General features: G+C 48.9%; 2 protein-coding genes across 15 annotated transcripts in view; both read right to left on the bottom strand.

Annotated features, from left to right (window-relative positions):
• LOC118678149 (CMP-N-acetylneuraminate-beta-galactosamide-alpha-2,3-sialyltransferase 4) overlaps nucleotides 1-1,738 on the bottom strand; it is an 84,956-nt gene extending 83,218 nt beyond the window's left edge. For 5 of the 11 annotated variants that reach the window (XM_036353354.1, XM_036353352.1, XM_036353351.1 and 2 more), the window contains exon 1: nucleotides 1,490-1,737. In XM_036353354.1, the coding sequence (XP_036209247.1) occupies nucleotides 1,490-1,699 (210 nt within the window). In that variant the 5' untranslated portion in view covers nucleotides 1,700-1,737. Of the gene's footprint in view, nucleotides 1-1,489 lie in introns of all 11 variants that reach the window. The other 6 variants (XM_036353360.1, XM_036353359.1, XM_036353358.1 and 3 more) reach the window with 3 other exon arrangements.
• A 2,362-nt stretch (nucleotides 1,739-4,100) lies between these two features.
• On the bottom strand, nucleotides 4,101-18,076 carry LOC118678493 (TIR domain containing adaptor protein). 4 transcript variants are annotated; one of them, XM_036354270.1, is made up of 6 exons: nucleotides 17,956-18,059; nucleotides 17,133-17,203; nucleotides 10,140-10,258; nucleotides 9,793-9,951; nucleotides 7,487-8,164; nucleotides 4,101-6,504 (listed from the first exon to the last, which is right to left on the bottom strand). In XM_036354270.1, the coding sequence occupies exons 4-6, from the start codon at nucleotides 9,857-9,859 to the stop codon at nucleotides 6,485-6,487; spliced, it is 765 nt and encodes a 254-aa protein (XP_036210163.1). In that variant the 5' UTR covers nucleotides 9,860-9,951; nucleotides 10,140-10,258; nucleotides 17,133-17,203; nucleotides 17,956-18,059; the 3' UTR covers nucleotides 4,101-6,484. The 4 variants fall into 4 exon arrangements, with proteins under 4 accessions (XP_036210163.1, XP_036210160.1, XP_036210162.1 ...); XM_036354267.1 differs by lacking the exon at nucleotides 17,133-17,203 and having other exon boundaries at nucleotides 17,956-18,076; XM_036354269.1 differs by lacking the exon at nucleotides 17,133-17,203 and having other exon boundaries at nucleotides 17,939-18,060.
• Nucleotides 18,077-19,836: the final 1,760 nt, after the last annotated feature.

The following is a 19,836-nucleotide window of genomic DNA, read 5'->3' on the forward strand; positions in this document are numbered from 1 at the left end:
CCCACTAAATCATTTGGTCTGGCTCTGCCACGGCTTACGGGTGAGTTCATTAAATGCCTGACCAAATATAGCAGGCTAGTTGTTGTTGCTTTTTTTAAACAGGCGACTTTTTAGGTTGGTAATTTTGTACGGCCGGCGAATGATGTTTATAAATATCCAAATGGCCCTGGGCAGAGAAAAAGGTTCCCCACCCCTGCTCTCAAAGATGGGAAGCTTCTGGGCTGTCTTCAATTTTAAGCTCACAAGGGGCCTCTGTTAAATTCTCCCCATTTTACAAACGAAGACACGAAGGTCTAGAGAGGTCTGTGATCGCCCCAGGTCCCTGAACAGTCAGGACTGAAAAGGAAACTAGAATCTGGGCATCCCAACTAACCCCTTGAAACGCAAACGTTCTCAGGGCTAAACTCTTAAGCCAGTGATGGCGAACCTATGACACGCGTGTCAGAGCTGACACTCGAACTCATCTTTTTGGTTGATTTTTCTTTGTTAAATGGCATTTAAATATATAAAATAAATATCAAAAAATATAAGTCTTTGTTTTACGATGGTTGCAAATATCAAAAAATTTCTATATGTGACACGGCACCAGAGTTAAGTAGGGTTTTTCAAAATGCTGACACGCCGAGCTCCAAAGGTTCGCCATCACTGTCTTAAGCGGTGCCGCAGGCTGAGAGGCCCAGACAGAACCTGGTGAAAACACAAGAGACGCACAGAGAGAAGCATGGATGCCGAGGACCAGGTCCCCCGCGATCCTCCCAAAGTGAGAGCTCCGGCTAGGAGTGCTGGGGAACCCCAGGACCTGCCCTTGGCTGGGCCTCCTCCCGAGTCACAGGCTGGCCTCCGGTCTCTCCCCAGTCCCTGCTGGGGAGCTGAGCACGTGTATTCCCGGCCGGCGGCGGTGGGAAGGTGTCTCCCCCAAGCTCCTCTGCACCCCTGAAGATCAGGGCTGGGAACCTCCATCTCTACACCCCCAGGACCCAGCTCAGGGCTGGCCTGCCGGCGCATGGCAGGTGGCCCTGAATTAGCCATTTCATAACCTGCTCCTCTGTGGGGGCTGGAGTCCTGCACGGCAGGGCTCGGGTGTCCTACCGTCCGTCTCCTGCCGGCCCCGGGGGCCCGGAGGGAGCAAGGCGGCCCGGCCACATCGGCTGGGTTCCCAGCACCTTTACAGAGCGGATGGACACAGGATGAGTGATTTGAAGCATTTAACACGGGATGATTCACCTGCCAGACACCCTACCAGTGCCAGCGGTTCCTTTTGCAAAGGGAGGGGTTAGGAAAATCAGCCGCACGTGTTAAAGGCCCCATCTCCACGGGTGACCGCGTCTTCTCCATCCCCCACCCCAACCCTCCCCAAAGCACTGCAGACCTGCGCTTCCTCCCTCACCCCCGAGTAATGCGATTGGTGCTTCCCGGCCGAGAGGCCCACGAGATCCGCCCCACCCCCGGCGGCGGTACCCGGTCCCCCGCCCAGGGCCGCCGCCGCTACCTTGCCGTGCAGGAAGAGGATCTTGTCCCGCGCGGACTCCCGCAGCACTTTCTGCACTCTGAAGCCGGAGAAAGGGAGGTGGGCAGGGGCAGCGGTGCCATTCCCAACGCCGGCTGTTCTGGCTTCCTTGTCCTCTGTGCCGGGCGCGTCTTCCCCTGCGGCGGCCACTTCGCGCTTCCTCTTGCTCGGCGGAGGGGCCGCGTCCGCCATGCTGCCCACGGGAGAGCGCGCCTGCGCAGACCCCGACGCGCCCCGCCCCGCCCCCCTGCGCGAGTGGCCGCTACTACAACTCCCGGCATGCTCCGGGCGCTGACCCCGGCGACCTTCCGGGGGACCGATTTCAGCCAAGGGACTGAGATGACGGGGCGCAGAGGGAAGAGGAGAGGAGGCAGCGAGCCCTTAGATGGGGGCCATAGCAGTGCTGCGCTGGGGAGGGCACCCGGGCCATCCGGGCCGGACTCTGAAGGCTTTGACACCTTGATCTTAGAATACCGGCGCTTTAACAAAAATTATACCAACTCTGAGTAGTTAACATGGAAGCAAGTCCTTCTAAAACCAATCAGTTGAGCCCTGGCTGTTTCGGCTCAGCGGATAGAACATCGGCCTAGGGACTGAAGGGTCCCAGGTTCGATTCAGGTCAAGGGCACATGCCCGGGTTGTGGGCTCGGTCCCCACTGGGGGGCGTGCAGGAGGCGGCCCATGGGTGATTCTTATCATTGATGTTTCTCTCTCTCTCTCTCCCCCTTCCTCTCTGAAATCAATAAAAATATATATTAAAAAAATAAACAAAACCAATCAGTTGAGCCGATCTTATTAATTGGTCCACATTTTTAAAAAATGTGTTCTTATTGATTTCAGAGAGGGGGAGAGAGATAGAAATGTCAATGATGAGAGAGAATCACTGATGGGCTGCCTCCTGCATGCCCCACAACTGGGGCCTGAAACCCGTGCCCTGACTGGGAATCCAACCGTGACCTCCTGGCTCATAGCGAACACTCCACCATGAGCCAAGCCAGCGGGGCAGTGTGTATGCATTTTTTTAGGACACCCTATATATCGAGTTGGATAAAAAGCTAATTGTTTCCTGAAGCAGAGCAGTTAGTAGGGGAAGCTTAGGATCTAAAGTCATCTTCAACCAGAAGCATTTGCTGCTTGTTCAGTTTCCTGGGTTCATCCCTCACCGTCTGGGGCCATTCAGTAGGAGGTTATAAACTGTGTGCAACACTAGAATAAAATGCCCCGAGAGTAAGTGACAGTAGCAAAACCTGCTTAAAATAACGACAAGGCCCGGATCTGAAAACGTCTAGGTGTGCACGCTCATTCTTCCTTTTCCTTCCTCCCCCTTTCTTGCTTCCTTTCTCTTTTCTTTGTCTTTCTGTCTCCTCCCTCCATCCAGGTTTTTTTTGTTTGCTTGTTTCTTTTCTTGAACCTGGAAAGAGTAGCTATGTTTTAACAAAAAGCTCTGAATTCGGAGCCACGAAGTCTGGCTCCAACACTGACTAGCTGTGCAACTTTGGGGAAGTCACTTACTCTCTCTGGGCCTCCATTTCTGTTTGCCAGACACTGTCCATCCTGAATAAGGCAGGAAAGACCTCTACTTTCATAGAGTTCATATTCGAATAGAGATGAGGTAAACAAATACGATCGTTTTAGGTAACGATTAATGCGTTATTTACAGAATAAACAGAGCAATGTGATAGACTCTGGGTACAGGGAGGACTTTAGATAAGGTGGTCGGTCACAGGTGGCTGCCCTCTCAGGAGGTGACATTGAGCTAAGACTTGAATGATAAGAAGGAAACAGCCAGGAAAATGTATTTCAGGGGGAGAAGGTATCAGATGCTAAAGACCCTAAAGCAGAAATGAGCTTGACAGTATTTAGAAACAGGAGTGGTCCTTAGGGCGAGCACAGGCGAGATATTGTGGAGAAATTTATTCATTAGTGGCAAATTCATCAGCGCAGTTATAGTTCTGATTAAAATATCCATAGCCTTAACTGGTTTGGCTCAGTGGATAGAGCGTCGGCCTGCGGACTGAAAGGTCCCAGGTTCGATTCTGGTCAAGGGCATGTACCTTGGTTGTGGGCACATCCTCAGTAGGGAGTGTGCAGGAGGCAGCTGATCAATGTCTCTCTCTCATCGATGTTTCTAACTCTATCCCTCTCCCTTCCTCTCTGTAAAAAATCAATTAAAAAAATATATAAAATATCCACCCTAGCCAGTTTTCTCAGTGGTTAGAGCATGGACCCATGGACTGAAGGGTCACAGGTTTGACTGCAGTCAAGGACACATATCTGGGTTTCAGGCTTGACCCCAGGCCCTGGTCAGGGCCTGTGTAGGAGGCAACCAATCAATAAGTCTTTCTCACATCAATGTTTCTCTCTTGCTGTCTCTCCACCTACCCTCTAAAAATCAGTGCGGGGGCAGGGGGGCGGGGGGGCCGCCTAGCCAGTTTGTCTCAGAGGATAGAGCGTCAGTCAGCCTATGGACTGAAGGGTCCTGGGTTCGATTCCAGTCAAGGGCACATGCCTGGGTTACAGGATTGCTCCCAGTAGGGGGCGTGCAGGAGGCAGCCAATTAATGATTCTCTCTCATCACTGATGTTTCTCTCTTTCCCTCTTCCTTCCTCTCTGAAATCAAATGTGGACATTTTAGATTAAATGTAAAGCCTATTCAAGGTAAGTAACTAGAAACAGCAGGACAGTTACAACTTGTTAAAAAACAAGTACCGAACCAAAAACCTACATCGAATATCACATTTCATGGAGAAATGTTTGAAGTATTCCCTTTAAAATCATGAAGGAGACAAAGATGGCTGCTATGGCCACTTTCAGCATTTTACTGGAGGTCCGCAGCAGCCCAGAAAACAAGGAAGTTTCTGTTTTCAAACTTTATGATCATCTTTATAGAAACAATAAAGTCTGTGGTCTTAGAGAATAAACAATTCAGTGGTCTGCTTAATATCAGATCAGTGTGCAAAATGAATTGCAATACTTTCTACCAGTAATAGATAAAAAAATATATAATTTAAAAATATTGACACTAGCAACAGAAAATATGAAGTACTAAGGAATAAACTGAATAAAAGATGCGACTGACTGACATGGAGAATGATTATAAAGCTTTATTGAAATACATTTAAAGCATCAAAAAAGGGGCACATATCATAAAAAAATCTATTCTTCCAAAATGAATCTCTCAACTCTATGTCAGCCCAGTAGAGAAACAAAACAAACAAAAACCAGGCATTTTCCTAAAAATTGACAAATTAAATAATTTCTATAAAAGAAGAAAGGAATGTCAAAGTGGTTTTGATGAAAAGGCAGAGTAGAAAGGACTGACCTATAAGTTATCAAGGTTATTAAAAACCATAGTAAGGAGCGGGCCTAAGCCATCAGTAGGACATCCCCTGAGGGCTCCCAGTCTGTGAGAGGGGGCAGGCTGGGCTGAGGGGACCCCCCCCCCCAGTGCACGAATTTCATGCACCGGGCCTCTAGTGTTGATATAAGCTTAGCTCTGGGTTGGTAATTGTTGAAGCTGGGCATTGGACATATGGGGATTCACCAAATCTTCATAAAAAAGATAAGAAGGAAAACAAGAATATTATGATAATAGGATACCAGGTTTCACCCATCAGATTAGCAAACATTTTCAAATCTGATCATTCTAAGTGTTAGCATGAACATCAAACAGTGGGAACTCATACACAAGTGGTAAGGACATAAATTAACACAACTAATTTGGAAGAAAATTTGGGCCCAGAGGGAATACCCTAGGGGTGGTAACGTTTTACTTCTTCAGCTGGGTGGAAGGTACGTGAGTGTACACGACAGTATGCTTTAGCCCTTTTGTGTGTAATAAAATAATTCATAGTTAACAATATAAAAAATTTTCACAATATATACAAATATCGACTCATATACCTGAAACATAATGTTATATGCCAATCGTATCTCAATTACAAATATATATAATATATGTATAAATATTTTTCAGTAAAAGGAGGGGGAAGTGAGAGAAGAGGCACAATAGTACACATTGGGGGAATGAGATTGATTTCGGTTCACCAATCAACTTTTACTGAGAACTGATGAAGGAACCTTGCCTGGCCTACAAGGCACACAGTCCTCTGGCAGGAGAAAAATGCTGGTTTCTCTCGGTGCAGAGGTGAAGAAGTTACTGCAAAGCATGGGCTCCAGCCAGACCCCTAATGTGGCCCCACATGTCAAAGCATGGGCAGGCTTTTGATCCCACTTCAAAGGTCCGAGCTTTCCTTCTCTTTACCCCCCCACCCCGCCCGCCTCCCGTCCTCTCTAGTCTAATTCAGAATGGTTTCTAGAGTTGAGTCTTTCATGACCTGCACGCAGTAAAATAAATACAGCACGGTGCTGCGTGCAGGTCCATGTAGCTTCCTAAAGTGAGTGAAGGGGAAGAGAAGGCAGCAGTGTGAGGGTGAGAGACCCGACACCTGTGCCTTCCTCCTGACAGCTGTCCCAGGGTTTCCCCGGCAACAGGAATAAACAAACATGCCCCCTAGGCTTCTAGCTGATTCACCAGGTGAGCCACCTGTTCAGGAGGAAGGCGTCTCTACACCAGAGCCCGATCCCAGGGGAAGAAGACATAGGGATGTGCCAGACTCACGTCCCATAAGGAGGAGGCAAAACACGGGTGGTCATCTTGGTATCAGCACCTCCTACAAACCCTTTCTGGCTTCCCCATGGCCTTCCTGGGGGAGTCCCCAGCTTCCTCGTGGCCTTCCTGGGGGAGTCCCCAGCTTCCCCAGTGCCTTCCAGGGGAGTCCCCAGCTTCTCCAGGGCCTTCTTGGGGAGCTCACAATAATGGAAGCCCGCTGGGCAATCTGATCCCGGCATCACATACAAAACACTACCAACTCTGGCTCCTTGGACCCTGTCACACTGTGGGGTCCAGGCCCTGTGCTCTCTCACTTGATTTCCAGCTTGTGCCAGCTTCCTGGGTCCCTCGGTGATGGCAGAGTGTCAGCTGAGGTGCTGCAGATCTGAAAGAGACCAAAGAGAATCACAGGGCTTGTCACCCTCCCCCAACATGTCTCCACCTCTTCTTTTTATAAAAAAATTTGTCTTTATTGGCTTTATTTTTTAAAAGAGAGAGGAATGTCGATGTGAGAGAGAAACGGATTGGTTGCCTCCCGTATGCACCCTGACCAGGACTGAACCTGCAACCTAGGTGTGTGCCTTGACGGGGAATCACATCCACAACCTTCTGGTGCCCGGGAGGACACTCACCCAACTGAGCCATACCGGCCAGGGCTCTTTTAACTTTTTACTATTTTACTTCCCCCTGTAATATAATGTCCTCCCCCTATCAGAGGCAATTCTTCCCCATTATTTTACACTTCTTCTTGCCTTATTAAACCGCTAGAGGCCCGGTGCACGAATTTGTGCACAGGTGGGGACCCTGGGCCTGGCATGCAATCGGGCTGATCAGGGCTGGCTGGCCAGGGGGAAGGACTGCCAGAAGTCGTCCAGCTGTGGGAGGTTGGCTGTGGGAGTGCTCTGAACACCAGGGGGCAGCTCCTGCCTTGAGTCTCTGCCCCCTGGTGGTCAGTATGGGTCATAGCAACCGGTCAAGCGGTCGACTGGTCATAATGGTCACTTAGGCTTTTATATACATAAATAGGTGTTCCTCCAACCTGGCCTGCGTGAGAGAAACTCACAGAAGGAATGCTAACAATGGCTAAGACTTACTGAGGCCTTGATAGGTGCCTGTTATGGGCACTTTCCATGTGCCAGGCCCTGCTCTGAACATGTACTTAGTGTATGTACTGATTGCGGTACACGGTATCATCCTCGTGTCCCAAAGAGGACACCCAGGCACCGAGGGGTTAGGTAACTGCCCAAGAAGCACACTGCTTTCAGAGCCTACGTGTTGAACTCCTGGGCTTCAGGGCTGTCTCCTGAAGGCCCAAGCAGATCGACGCTGACCCTTTCCCCTCCCCATCCCCTCCTCACAGAGCTTACAGCGCAGGATGGCCTCCTTGACTTGGCGGAAGCCTTGGTCGGGCCCCCGGCCGTCCACGAAGTACATGAAGCGGAGCTCGGCCGGGTAGGCGGCCCTGGCCAGGCCAGCGACGAGCAGGGGGATGGTGCGGCCCTCGGCCCCCGGGGCCTGGCTCAGGGCCTGCAGCATCTGGTACCTGCACCACGGGTCACTCAGGAAGCCGGGAGTGATGAACAGCACGCGGCAGTGGCTGCTGTCCAGCGCCCGGCACAGCTCGGACACGATGGCGCCGCCCGGGGCGGAGTCCCGCAGCTGCAGGAAGCAGCGCAGGCTGGCAGGGCTGTCCTCCAGGTAGGCCACCAACTCCTGCACAGCCGCCAGGTCCTCCTCGCTGTGGCACACGCACACGTCGTAGTCCCTGCTCCAGCGGCCACTGCTGCTGCTGGCGGCGCCCCCATCACTGCTGCTGCTGGCGGTGCCCCCATCACTGCTGCTGCTGGCTGCGCCCCCACCAGTGCTGCTGCAGGAGGTGCTCTCCAGTGCAGGTGGCAGGGCAGCGGAAGACTCAGCTGATGCAGAGGAGCTGAGGCCGGGGGATGGGGGATCATCCGAGCGTCGGGGTGGAGCATCACTGGAGGCGGTTTCCTGGGACACAGGCACCTCCTTGGGCTTCTTGGACAGCACCTGCCTGAGCCAGCCTGCGGGAGAAACTCTGCTCAGGCCTAATTCTCACCAGGCCGCCTCCTCCCACCCATAGAGGGGAGATGGGTCCAGGAATCCCCCCGGCTTTCCTGCACCTGCCCACCTTCCTGCACTGGCCAGTACCGCCCAACTCTCAGACCTGCTGCCTGGCTATTCTGCACATCCTCAGGACCTGCCCGAAGTTCCCACGATCCTACAAGTTTTCCACCCGGCTGGTGTGGCTCAGTGGTTGAGCCTGGACCTAATGAACCAGGAGGTCCCGCCTTGATTCCCGGTCAGGGCTCATGCCCAGATTGCAAGCTCAATCCCTAATAGGGGGTGTGCAGGAGGCACCTGATTAATGATGCTTTCTCATCATTGATGTTTCTATCCCTCTCTATCTCTCCCTTCCTCTCTGAGATCAATAAAAAGATACTTTTTAAAAAAAGTTTTTGGGAAGACATAAGAACTCTGACTGTTTTATAAGTCCTACAGCAAGTGACTGTAGTTAATTATATTGCATTGCATATTTGAAAGTTGCTGAGAGAATAGATTTTAAAAGTGTTTACAATAGAAAAAAAATTCTGTCTGTATGGTAACAGATCTTAACTAAATCTGTGCTGACCATTTGGCAATATATAAATACTATATAATTTATACATCTGAAACAAATATAATGTTGTATATCAATTATACCTAAATTTTAAAAAAATCCTTGGTATAACAATATGAGGGGGGTGGGGGGAAAGAACCCTGGCAGTGTTACCAGCCTGACTGTGAAAGATGGCCGTGCCCTGCTCCAGGCCCTTGGGTGGGCCTACCCTACCTAGAACTTCTAGACTTGACCAGTGGACCATCTGCGAGTCTGTGAGTAGAGCTACGTGAAGCTAGAAGAATCAGCAAGCCCCCAAACTCATTTTTAGCACTGAAGGGGGATCAGATCTGGAGGAAAGTGGGCCAGCCATTATGGAAGAGAAAGAGGGGGAGGGACTAGCATCTGTTTGGCCCTGAGCAACCCTAGGTAGTTGCTAAAAGGAAAAGGAAAGTATGGAAGAAGGCCACTGCTCAGAGCCCCAGGGAGCACAGAGCTTGGTGATTGGGGACCTACACTCTGGAGTCAAACAGAGATCTGAATGGACCTGCTGGCTTTCTGCATGGTCTTAAGCAAGTCAGACTACGTCTCCACTTCCTCATCTGTAAAATGGGTTCGTTTTAGTTGCTGAAGATTAACTGGGACCATGCAGTGTCTGGTATATTGTCAGTACTCCATAATGATTTCAGCTCAGCTCCCAGCTTCTGGTAGGGACAGAAAGTCTGGTGTTCCGGAGATGGATGTGCTTTCTCTCTCTGCTTGGCCCCTTCCTCTGAATGATTCTGGAAGATTTAGATGACAAGAGACACACAAGGTGAGGCACTCAGCACCATGGTTTTCGAGCTAGGAGAGTTAGCTGAGCCAGAAGGACTGAAGGTCCCAGCGATGCACGCCTCCTCTCCTCAGGCACCAAAACCAAGGCAGGAGCCCCCATCGTCAGCCTCCCTGCACCTCTCCCCTGGGTTGGGCCAGGCAGGCCCCCGCCTCACCACTAGGGATACTGAGGACCACTCACAGAAGCGAGAACAGCATTAGAAGTCTGCTTTCACTCACCAGCCATCTTGGCCAAAGGCTTCTTAGACCTGGAGCCAGAAGCCGGGAGGGGGGTGGATGAGGCCATCGTGTTAGGTTCAAAACTAGCCCCATGAGACCAGGCATTGGTAACGTGGGAGAAGGGACGAGACCCAGTCTTGACCTCATGGGACAGCCATCCTGCAAGAGACAGAGAGAGAGGGTCACTTACCTTACTCTCAGCCCCAGGGGGTGGGCTCTGATGGTCTCTCTCTCTCCTGATGCCTGACAGAGTTTCAGTGTCGGCCCCTCAACCCACATGGGAGAGATGCCACTGTGATTGGGGCTGAGGAGATAAACCCAAGTCTGTGTGGCGTGGTGAGACTCACAGATGGGTTCGGCATGACCAGCAGGGTCGGCTCTCCGCTCCACCTGGCCTGGAGGGCATCCGGCAGCTGGGGAAGGGCAGCCGGCAGGCAGCTCTTTACAGGGACGTCCGGTGTAAATGCTGAAATGGGAGAGGCACAATTGCTATGTGGACAAATCATTTTGTATCCAGGTAGGCAGATGCTGAGCAGAAGAGAGGGAACACACGTAAGAAGCCTCGAGAAACTTTTCCTCTACGTCGGCCTTCCCTTGGATAACTTCTTCCCTCGGCCCACCACCACTCCCTCTCTCCCTCCTTCTCACCAGCCCCTCCTCCCGCCCTCAGCTGTCAGCTCAGAGAAGCAAGGCCGCAGTGGAGAAGAGACTGCAGCTTGTGCAGGCCCAGTGCCTGGGTTCTCCCCTCTCATTAACTGTGGCCTTTGGCAATTATACCAGAACCTGCTTCTCAGCCTTGTTGTAAAGATTATGGGATAATTTATGTAAAGGACTAATGGTATATGGCACACTGTGCTCAGGAAACAGTGGGACAGTATGTATTTAAAATCATCTAGATACTGGAGGGATATACTATGTTCATGGTTTAGAAGAAGACTCAATAGTGTCATCAGTTTTTGCCAAACTAATATTTAGATCGATGCTGTCCCTCATTCCAGAAGGGTTGTGGTTTGGGGGGTGGGGTGGCGGTGGCATTGTCAAACTGCTTCTAAATGTACATGGAAATGCAAAGGATGGGCGACTTCCCGTGTTCTCCTCCCACCGCAATGCCCAGAGTGTCCCTGATGGAAGAGGTTTTCTCAGCCTAGGTTTCTGGGGGTGACTCCTTGTGGGGCAGAGCCTGCCCGGGTCCGAGCCAGAGCCAGAGATGGAGGGCTGGTGGAGCGCTTGGCTCTCCAGCTATGGAGCAACAGGAAGAGGGCTGCTTCCTCACTTCACTCTTTGCTGAATCTGCAAAGTCAAAACAAACTCCCTGGGAACTTTCATAGAAGAAACTTGGATTAGACACACTGAAAGAAGGGGTTTCAAAATGTAAAGGGAGACATCCCACATTGGACAATAATGCTAAACACCCCTACGTGAAGCTGATGACTGTAAGATAAGAGAGACTGTTGATTCATGAAAATATACCAACGTTAAAAAAAAAAAAAAAAAAAAAAAAAAAAAAAAGCCGAAACCGGTTTGGCTCAGTGGATGGAGCGTCGGCCTGTGGACTGAAGGGTCCCGGGTTCGATTCCGGTCAGGGGCGTGTGCCTGGGTTGCGGGCACATCCCCAGTGGGAGGTGTGCGGGAGGCGGCTGGTCGATGTTTCTCTCTCATCGATGTTTCTAGCTTTCTGTCTCTCTCCCTTCCTCTCTGTGGAAAATCAATAAAATATATTTTTTAAAAAAGAACTTGCCCTAACTGGTTTTGCTCAGTGGATAGAGCGTCGGCCTGCGGACTGAAAGGTCCCAGGTTCGATTCTAGTCAAGGGCATGTACCTTGGTTGCGGGCACATCCCCAACCCTGGGAGGTGTGCATGAGGCAGCTGATCGATGTTTCTCTCTCATCGATGTTTCTGACTCTCTATCCCTCTCCCTTCCTCTCCGTAAAAAATCAATAAAATATATTAAAAAAAAAAAAAAAGAACTTAAAACTACAGGAACAAGGAGGCAGGAGGAGAAGGTGGCATGGGTGCAGGAGTCAGAGATATACTTGAAAGAGAAAAGCAGTTAGCTGCTAAGCCCGGCAAAAAGGACACGGGCAGGTGAACATCTTTCTGTGTTCCTTCCCCTGCTAACACTCTCTGGGTTTCAGACAGCCTCGTGCTGGGCTGACGCCTGATAGGCACAGTCAGGTTTTGAAATCCTTTTCCTGCTTAGGGATTACTGTGTGTCGACATCTTCGGTTCAGCCATCCAGTATATCCCTTCTCCCCCAGTAGTAAACGGTTGTCACTTGGTTTTTATAGTATTCGAGTATTTTTCAATGTTGTTTGATTTTTAAATGTGTTATTTGGCCGTCAAATACTTAAACTGGAGAATCGTTTGATATTTTAATGATAGCCTAAAGATGAAAAATTAATCGAATACTCTAATCTACTCAATAGATGTAGATTTAAAAGTTTCAGTTTTCCATTTTATAAAATGACTTGCCCTTCCAGCTATACGTGCTGATTTGGAGTAATTGCCTTTTTTTATTGCTTGGTTAAGAAAAAGTCCAGCCCTAGCTGGTTTGGCTCAGTGGATAGAGTGTCGGCCTGCAGACTGAAGGGTACCAGCTTTGATTCTGATCAAGGGCATGTACCTTGGTTGTGGGCACATCCCCAGTAGGAGGTGTGCAGGAGGCAGCTGATCGATGTTTCTCTCTCACCGATATTTCTCTCTATCCCTCTCCCTCTCCATTCCTCTCTGTAAAAAAAATGAATAAAATATATTTTTAAAAAAAGAAAAAGAAAAATCCAGTTGCCCAACAGCACAGGCCACTGGAAGTGGGTTGGTAGAAGCCCTGGTGACTAACATTATGGAAAACTTTAAACACAGGAAACAATACCATCGTTGACAGAGGATAATTGGGCAAGACAGCAGGTTAAGTCCCATTAGCCATACACACTGGCTACTTCCTGGAGCCTAAAACCCCACAACATCTTCCTCGTTACTTTTCAGTTCTTGCACAGCTGAGGCTGTGGAGCTATTTATTACTCTCAAATATGCTTTAATCTTTACAAGATTTAGTAATAGTCACATATTGAGATTTGGGAGACATAGTTTCCAAGCAGAGAAGAAGATATTTTATGTACCCAACATAGGAGCATCTAAATATACAAAGCAAATCTTGATAGACTTAAAGGGAGAGATTGACAGTAATAGAGTCACAGTAGGGGATTTCAACACCACATTGACATCAATGGGTAGATCTTCCAGACAGAAAATCAACAAGGACACTGAGACCTTAAATGACACATTACACCAGATGAGTTTAATTGATATTTTCAGAACAATTCACCCCAAAGAAGCAAAATATACACTCTTTCCAAGTGCACATGGAACATTTTCCAGGACAGACCAGATGTTAGGACACAAAACAAGTCTCAATAAATCTAAAAAGACTGAAATCATATCAGGCATCTTCTCCAACAAGAATAGTATGAAACTACAAATTAATTACAAGAAAAAACCTGAAACACAGAAACATTGAGGCTAAATAACATGCCACTAAACAATGAATTGGTTAACAACGAGATCAAGAAAGAAATCAAAAGATACCTTGAGACAAATGAAAATAACACAACAACCCAAAATCTATGGGACACTGCAAAAGCAGTCCTAAGAGGGAAATTCATGGCAATACAGACCTACCTCAAGAAACAAGAAAATTTTCAAATAAACAATCTAACCTTACACCTAAAGGAACTTAAAAAAACAACAAAAACAAATTTCAAAGTGAGTAGAAGGAAGAAAATAATAAAGGTCAGAGTGGAAACAAATGAAATCGAGTCTAAATTAAAAATCACAAAAGCTCAATGAAACAACAAAAAAACATAAATGAAACCAAGTGTTGGTTCATTGGAGAGATAAACATGATAACAAGATTAATAAATCTTTAACGGAGAGAGAGAGAGAGCTCAAAATCAGAAATGACACCACAGAAATACAAAGGATTATATTATATGTCAACAACTGGATAATATGGGAGAAATGGACAAATTCTCAGAAACATACAATCTTCAAAGACTGAATCAAGAAGAAACAGGAAATCTGAACAGACTGATTTCAACCAATGAAATTTAAACAGTTGTCATAAACTCCCTCCTCCCCCCCGCAAAAAAAAAAATCCTGGACTGGATGGCTTCACAGGTGAATTTTACCAAACATTCAAAGAAGAATTAACACCTATCCTCTTTAAACTATCCCAAAAAATTCAAGAGGAGGGAAGATTCCCAATCTCATTTTATGAGGCCAGCATTATCCTGATTCTAAAACCAGATAAAGACACTGCCAAGAAAGAAAATTATAGGCCAATATTCCTGATGGACACAGACGCAGAAATCCTCAACAAAATATTAGCAAACTGAATTCAGCGATATATTAAAAAGATCATACCACAAGTTGATGTTTCTCTCTCCCTCCTCATTCCTCTTTCTCTCTAAAATAAATAAACCCAATTTTTTATATCATACACCATGATCAAGTGGATTCATTCTTGGGATGCATATCAATTAATATATTACACCACATAAACAAAATGAAGGATAAAATTCATATTATCATGTCAATAGATGAAGAAGAAGAATTTCACAAGATCCAGCACCTACGTATGATAAAAACTCTCAACCAAGTGGGAACGGAACATACCTGAACATAATAAAGGCCATCTATGACACACCCACAGCTAACAGCATACTCAGTGGGGGAAAACTAAAAGTGTTTCACTTAAGGTTAGGAAGTACACAGGGATGTCCACCTTTACCACTCTTACTCAACATAGTACTGGACATCCTAGCCATAGCAATGAGATAAGAAAAAGAAATAAAATGTATCCAAATTGGAAAAGAAGAAATGAAACGGCCTTTATTTGCAGGTGACAGGATACTAGATAGAGAGAACTCCTAAGATGCCACAACTACTAGTATTGATAAACTGATTCAGTAAAGTAGCAGGATACAAAATACTCAGAATTTGGTTGCATTTTTATACACCAACAATGAACTAACAGAAAGAGAAACTAAGAAAACATTCCCATCAAAAATAAAATAAAATACAATACCTAGGAATAAGTCTAATCAAGGCAGTAAAAATCTTTTACTCAAAAAATTATAAGACACTGAAGAAAGAAACTGAAGATGATACAAATAAATGGAAGCATATACCATGTTCATGAATAGGGAGAATTAACATCATCAAAATGTCCATACTACCCAAAGCAATCAATAGATTCAATGCAACTCCAATGAGAATACCAATAGCATTTTTCACAGAACTATAATAAATAATCTAAAAAACTTATATTGAACCACAAAAGACTCCAAATAGCAATCTTGAGAAAGAAGAACAAAGTTGGAGGCATTATGCTATCTAATACCAAACTATACTTCAAGGTATAATAATGAAAACAGCATGGTACTGGCATAAAAACAGACACATAGATCAGTGGAACAGAACAGAGAGCCCCATGCCTATATGGTCATATATGGTCAATATGTCATATATGGTCAATTAATATATGACAACAGAGGCAAGAACATACAATGGGGTAAAGACAGTCTATTCAATAAATGGTGCTGGGAAAATTGGACAGATACATTTAAAAAATAAAACTGGCCAAAACCGGTTTGGCTCAGTGGATAGAGCATCGGCCTGCGGACTGAAAGGTCCCAAGTTCGATTCCAGTCAAGGGCATGTACCTTGGTTGTGGGCACATCCCCAGTGGGAGGTGTGCAGGAGGTGGCTGATCGATGTTTCTCTCTCATCGATGTTTCTAACTCTCTATCCCTCTCTCTTCCTCTCTGTAAAAATCAATAAAATATATTTTAAAAAATAAATAAAACTAAACCACATTCTTACACTATACACAAGAATAAACTCAAAATGAATTAAAGACTTACCTGTAAGATTTGAAAACATAAAACTCCCAGAAGAAAACATAGGCAGTAAAATCTATGACGTTTTTCTTAGCAATATTTTTTCTGACATACCCTTTACGTATCCATATATTGTGAAATGATTGTCACAGTAAGTCTACTTATATCGCCATAGTTACAATTTTGCTTTCTTGTGATTAGAACTTTTAAGGTCTATTCTCTTAGCAACTTTCAAATATATAATACAGTACTGTTAACTATATTGTACATTATATCCTCAAGCTATACATTAGAGCCTCATGATTTATTTAGTTTATAATTAGAAGTTTGTACCTTTTGACCCCCTTCACCCATTTCATGCTCCACCCCTACCCCAGAAGCAAAATATCTTTTCAAATTGGACTTAAATAATACAACCATAGGGAAAAACAATAAATTGGACAACATTAAAATGAAAAACTTCCGTTCATCAAAAGACATTATTACGAGAGTGAAAAGGCAATCTTTTGAGAGAAAAAAGATATTTTAAAATTACATAGCCAATAAATATCTCACATTCAGAATATTTAAGAACTCTTACAAACTAGTAAGAAAAAGAGAGAAAATCTATTAGAAAAATGGGTGGAAGAATTGAACAGACACTTCACAAAAAGGACCTCCAAATGGCCAACAGACATATGAAAATATGCAGAAGGCATTAGTCATCAGTAAAATGCAAATTCAAACCTCAGCAGCCCGGCAGGTGCAGCTCAGTGGTTGAACCTCAACCTAGGAACCAGGTCACGGTTCGATTCCCAGTCAGAGCACATGCCAGGGTTGGGGGGCACGATTCCCAGTGTGGGGCGTGCAGGAGGCAGCCGATCCATGATTCTCTCTCCTCATTGATGTTTCTATCTCTCTCTCCCCCTCTCCCTTCCTCTTTGAAATCAATAAAAATATATTAAGAAAACGAAAACACCCTCAAAGCAACCCCACTGCCCACACACTGAGCAAAATGGCTTCTATGGAAGAGAGACAATAATAGCAAGTACTGGTAGGAACTCACACGCTGCAGGGAGACATGTAAATTGGTGGGGAGCAGACTGAAAAACTGGCACCATATAGAAAGCTGACACCGTACACACCTAGCACCTTAACTCTAGGAACAAGCCCAGCGTAAGTGCTTACACCGAAAGACAAACACAAGAATTCTTCGCAGCGCTATTTACAATAACCCCAAACGGGGGGGGGGGACCCCAAAACCCAAACCCATGTCCATCAATCCAAGCGTCAGGTGGCATGTAGAAATAAACGGCGGTCCGTCTGCACGGTGCAGCATTACACATCAGTGAGAAGCCACGGATCCCTGCCACAGGAAGCGTGGGTGACTCTCACATGCCATGCACAAAAAGGACATGACATGGGATTCCAGTTACCGAAAGTTCAAAAGCAAGTGAAACTACTTTCTGGGGTTGGCAGGCAGGTCAGTGGTGGTGCCAGGCGGAAGCAGAGACTGGAAGCGGGTGTGGGAGGCCTGTGGAGAGCGAGCACTATTTATCTGTTCTGGATGCAGGTTGCACAGGAAAAGTTCAGTGTGGAAACTGGGTAAGACGGACGCTTACGACTTGGGCAATTTTTCAAAAGCTTGAAAAACAACTAGACGCGACTTCCTGGGACGGTGGGTGATTCCGGACCCTGGGTGCCCCCTGCGTGAGCTGCAGAGCTCCCTCTCCCTAAGGGTGGGCTCTGATTTCTAATTTCCAGGAGGAGGGCGGAATCTGTCCGGGTCAATGGTGTCGCTAGCGCCTCCCACGGTGCCCCGCCCATGGCAGATGTTGGTTGAATGACTCTGGAGGGAATGCCTGACAGGTCGCTGCCCTAAGAAAGCCACGTTCCTGCGGGAGCGCGGCCATAAAGGCCGTGGGGAGAGCAGAGGGGGAGGCTGCGGAGTCAGAGGGAGAAGCCACCGCCCGGCCAGGCCCGCCTCCCCGGCTCCAGCAGGGCGGGCTCCCTGGACCAGCCTCTGGGCGACCGGATGGTGAGTGACAGCCGCCCCGGAGGCCCTTTTCATGCCGCGTCCGCTCCCGCTCGGGGTGCCCGAGGCAGCGGGTGGACGGGCTGGAGGGAGGGAGGCGCTGGATCGGCAGGTGTGCCCTGCCGGGGGCTGGGTCGCGCAGGGCAGAGGGCGGGACGCGGGTCCTGCCCACCCACGGCCGCCTCCCTCCCTGGACCCCGCCCTGCTCCGCGGCCTCCCCGCCGTCCCCCGCACCTGCTCCGGGCGCTCACCTGCGCGGGGCGGGCTGCGGTGCAGGCGGTGCGGGCGATGGACGGTGCAGTGTGAGCTCCGGCGCCCGCCCGCTGGGCCCAGGGGAAGTGAGGCGCGGCCAGGGCACTGCCCCGCCCCCGGAAGTGCCAGGCTGCGCCCCGCCCAGGGCCCCCCCGCGGTCCGAGGCAGGTGGGCTCGCGGGCGCCCACGGGGTCACCACTTGGGCAGCAGCTGGCCGATGAGCCCTGGGCCCACCAGGGAGACCCGCGGCCTCGGGGAGGAGGCCCCTCGGCGCCCGCCCTCCTCCCCCCGGCTCTGCCCGCGGCGCCCGGCTGCTGGCCAGCGGCACCTAGGTAGCTTTTGCAGGGAAGCCCTTGTTCCCCCACCCCGCCCTTCTCCCTCCCCAAATTCCCGCTGCATCGGTGCCATTCGGAGCTTGTGCGCCCACAGCGCAGGCCTCGCGTTAGACTGAAGATTCCCCGAGGCCGGGGACCGTCTTCGGGCTCCAAAGGGGGCCGAGAGGCACCCAGGTGAACACCGAGCCAAGTACTGCGCCGGCATCTCCATAGCTCAGTGCCCCGCGGAGGGGAAGGTTTAGTTCCTACCCCATGCACAGTACTAGTGACACCGACCGACCGACGCAGTGATGAGCACAGTCCTCCCCCAGCCGCCTGAACACAGCCTGGCGGGAGGACGGAGGGTTCTCTAACCTTAATAAGCTCATTTGTCCTCTCCAAGGAAGTAGCTGCTGGTGCGGAGCCTTTTTCCTCTGACCCATAGATGGGGGTCTGTCCTGAAGGGCGAGTGCCCACTGGGCACCTAGGGACCCTACCTCCCGGGGTTAACAGGGGTGTCGGGTTTGACCTGATGGCCCCTATCCCTACACCCCTGGCAAGTTCCTCCTTGTCCCCATGCCCCTGGCAAGTTCCTCCTTGGCCCCACGCCCCCGGCAATTTCCTTCTTGTCCTAACTTGGGTGGCCCTTCCTCTTCCTGGCTCTTCACCCCGCACCCACAGGCGCTTCTAATGTTCCTCACTGGCAGCACATCTGTCCTCTCCTCCCTCCCTCCCCCAGGTGATCCGTGAGACCCACCGCCATCATTTGCTTCATTCTTCTCTCCAAAGGACACTGGGGGTGAGGGCACTGTACTAGCTGTCACTACTCCCACTCACTTCTCCCTTCTGAACAGCGGCCCACACCTCAGACCCCGAGGTGCACCTCCTCAACGGCTCTCCGAGGTCCCCTGACCTACTTGGGCTGCATCCAGCCCCCACGTGCATTTACACCGGTGACCATCCCTCTTCTGCCGGACCCCTCACCCTCCTGGCTTTTCTTCTGCCTCTGGCCACCTCCTCAGCGGCCTCTTCTGTGGCTCAACCCTTGGTCCCCTACTTTTCTCACATCCTGTGCTGATACCATCCTCTCCCATGGGGTCCACATCTCTACCTCAGCCCAGACCAGCTGAGGCCACAATACATTCAACCCTGACGGACATCTCTACAGGTGTCCTACAGGCCCCTAACTTTTTGCCCCTTGCAACTCCTCCCTGGCCTTCCTCATCTCCATGAAAGGCATGACATCCACCCAGCTGTCCAGTGCAGAGAAGGGAGCCTTACTTGACCCAATTTCTTGTTGCTACTGTAGCTTCGTGGATGGACCATAGCTGCTCCTGGGGTGTGGGCTGTAATAGCAGCCTTCCACCTGGCCTCTTGCTTTGACATCAGGGTGGGCAGGATGCTTTTTCTAAAAGGAAAATCGGATCATGTGGTTTCCCTGTTGAAAACCCTGCAGTGTCCCCTGCCCACAGAATGACAGAGCTCCGCAGCACGGCTCCTCAGCCCCAGGCCCAGACGCATCTCTTCTTTTACCCCATGATCCTGTTAGGACAAATCATGATCCAG

Source organism: Myotis myotis, unplaced genomic scaffold, assembly GCF_014108235.1.
Source record: "Myotis myotis isolate mMyoMyo1 unplaced genomic scaffold, mMyoMyo1.p scaffold_m19_p_20, whole genome shotgun sequence".
Taxonomy (NCBI): Eukaryota; Metazoa; Chordata; class Mammalia; order Chiroptera; family Vespertilionidae; genus Myotis; species Myotis myotis.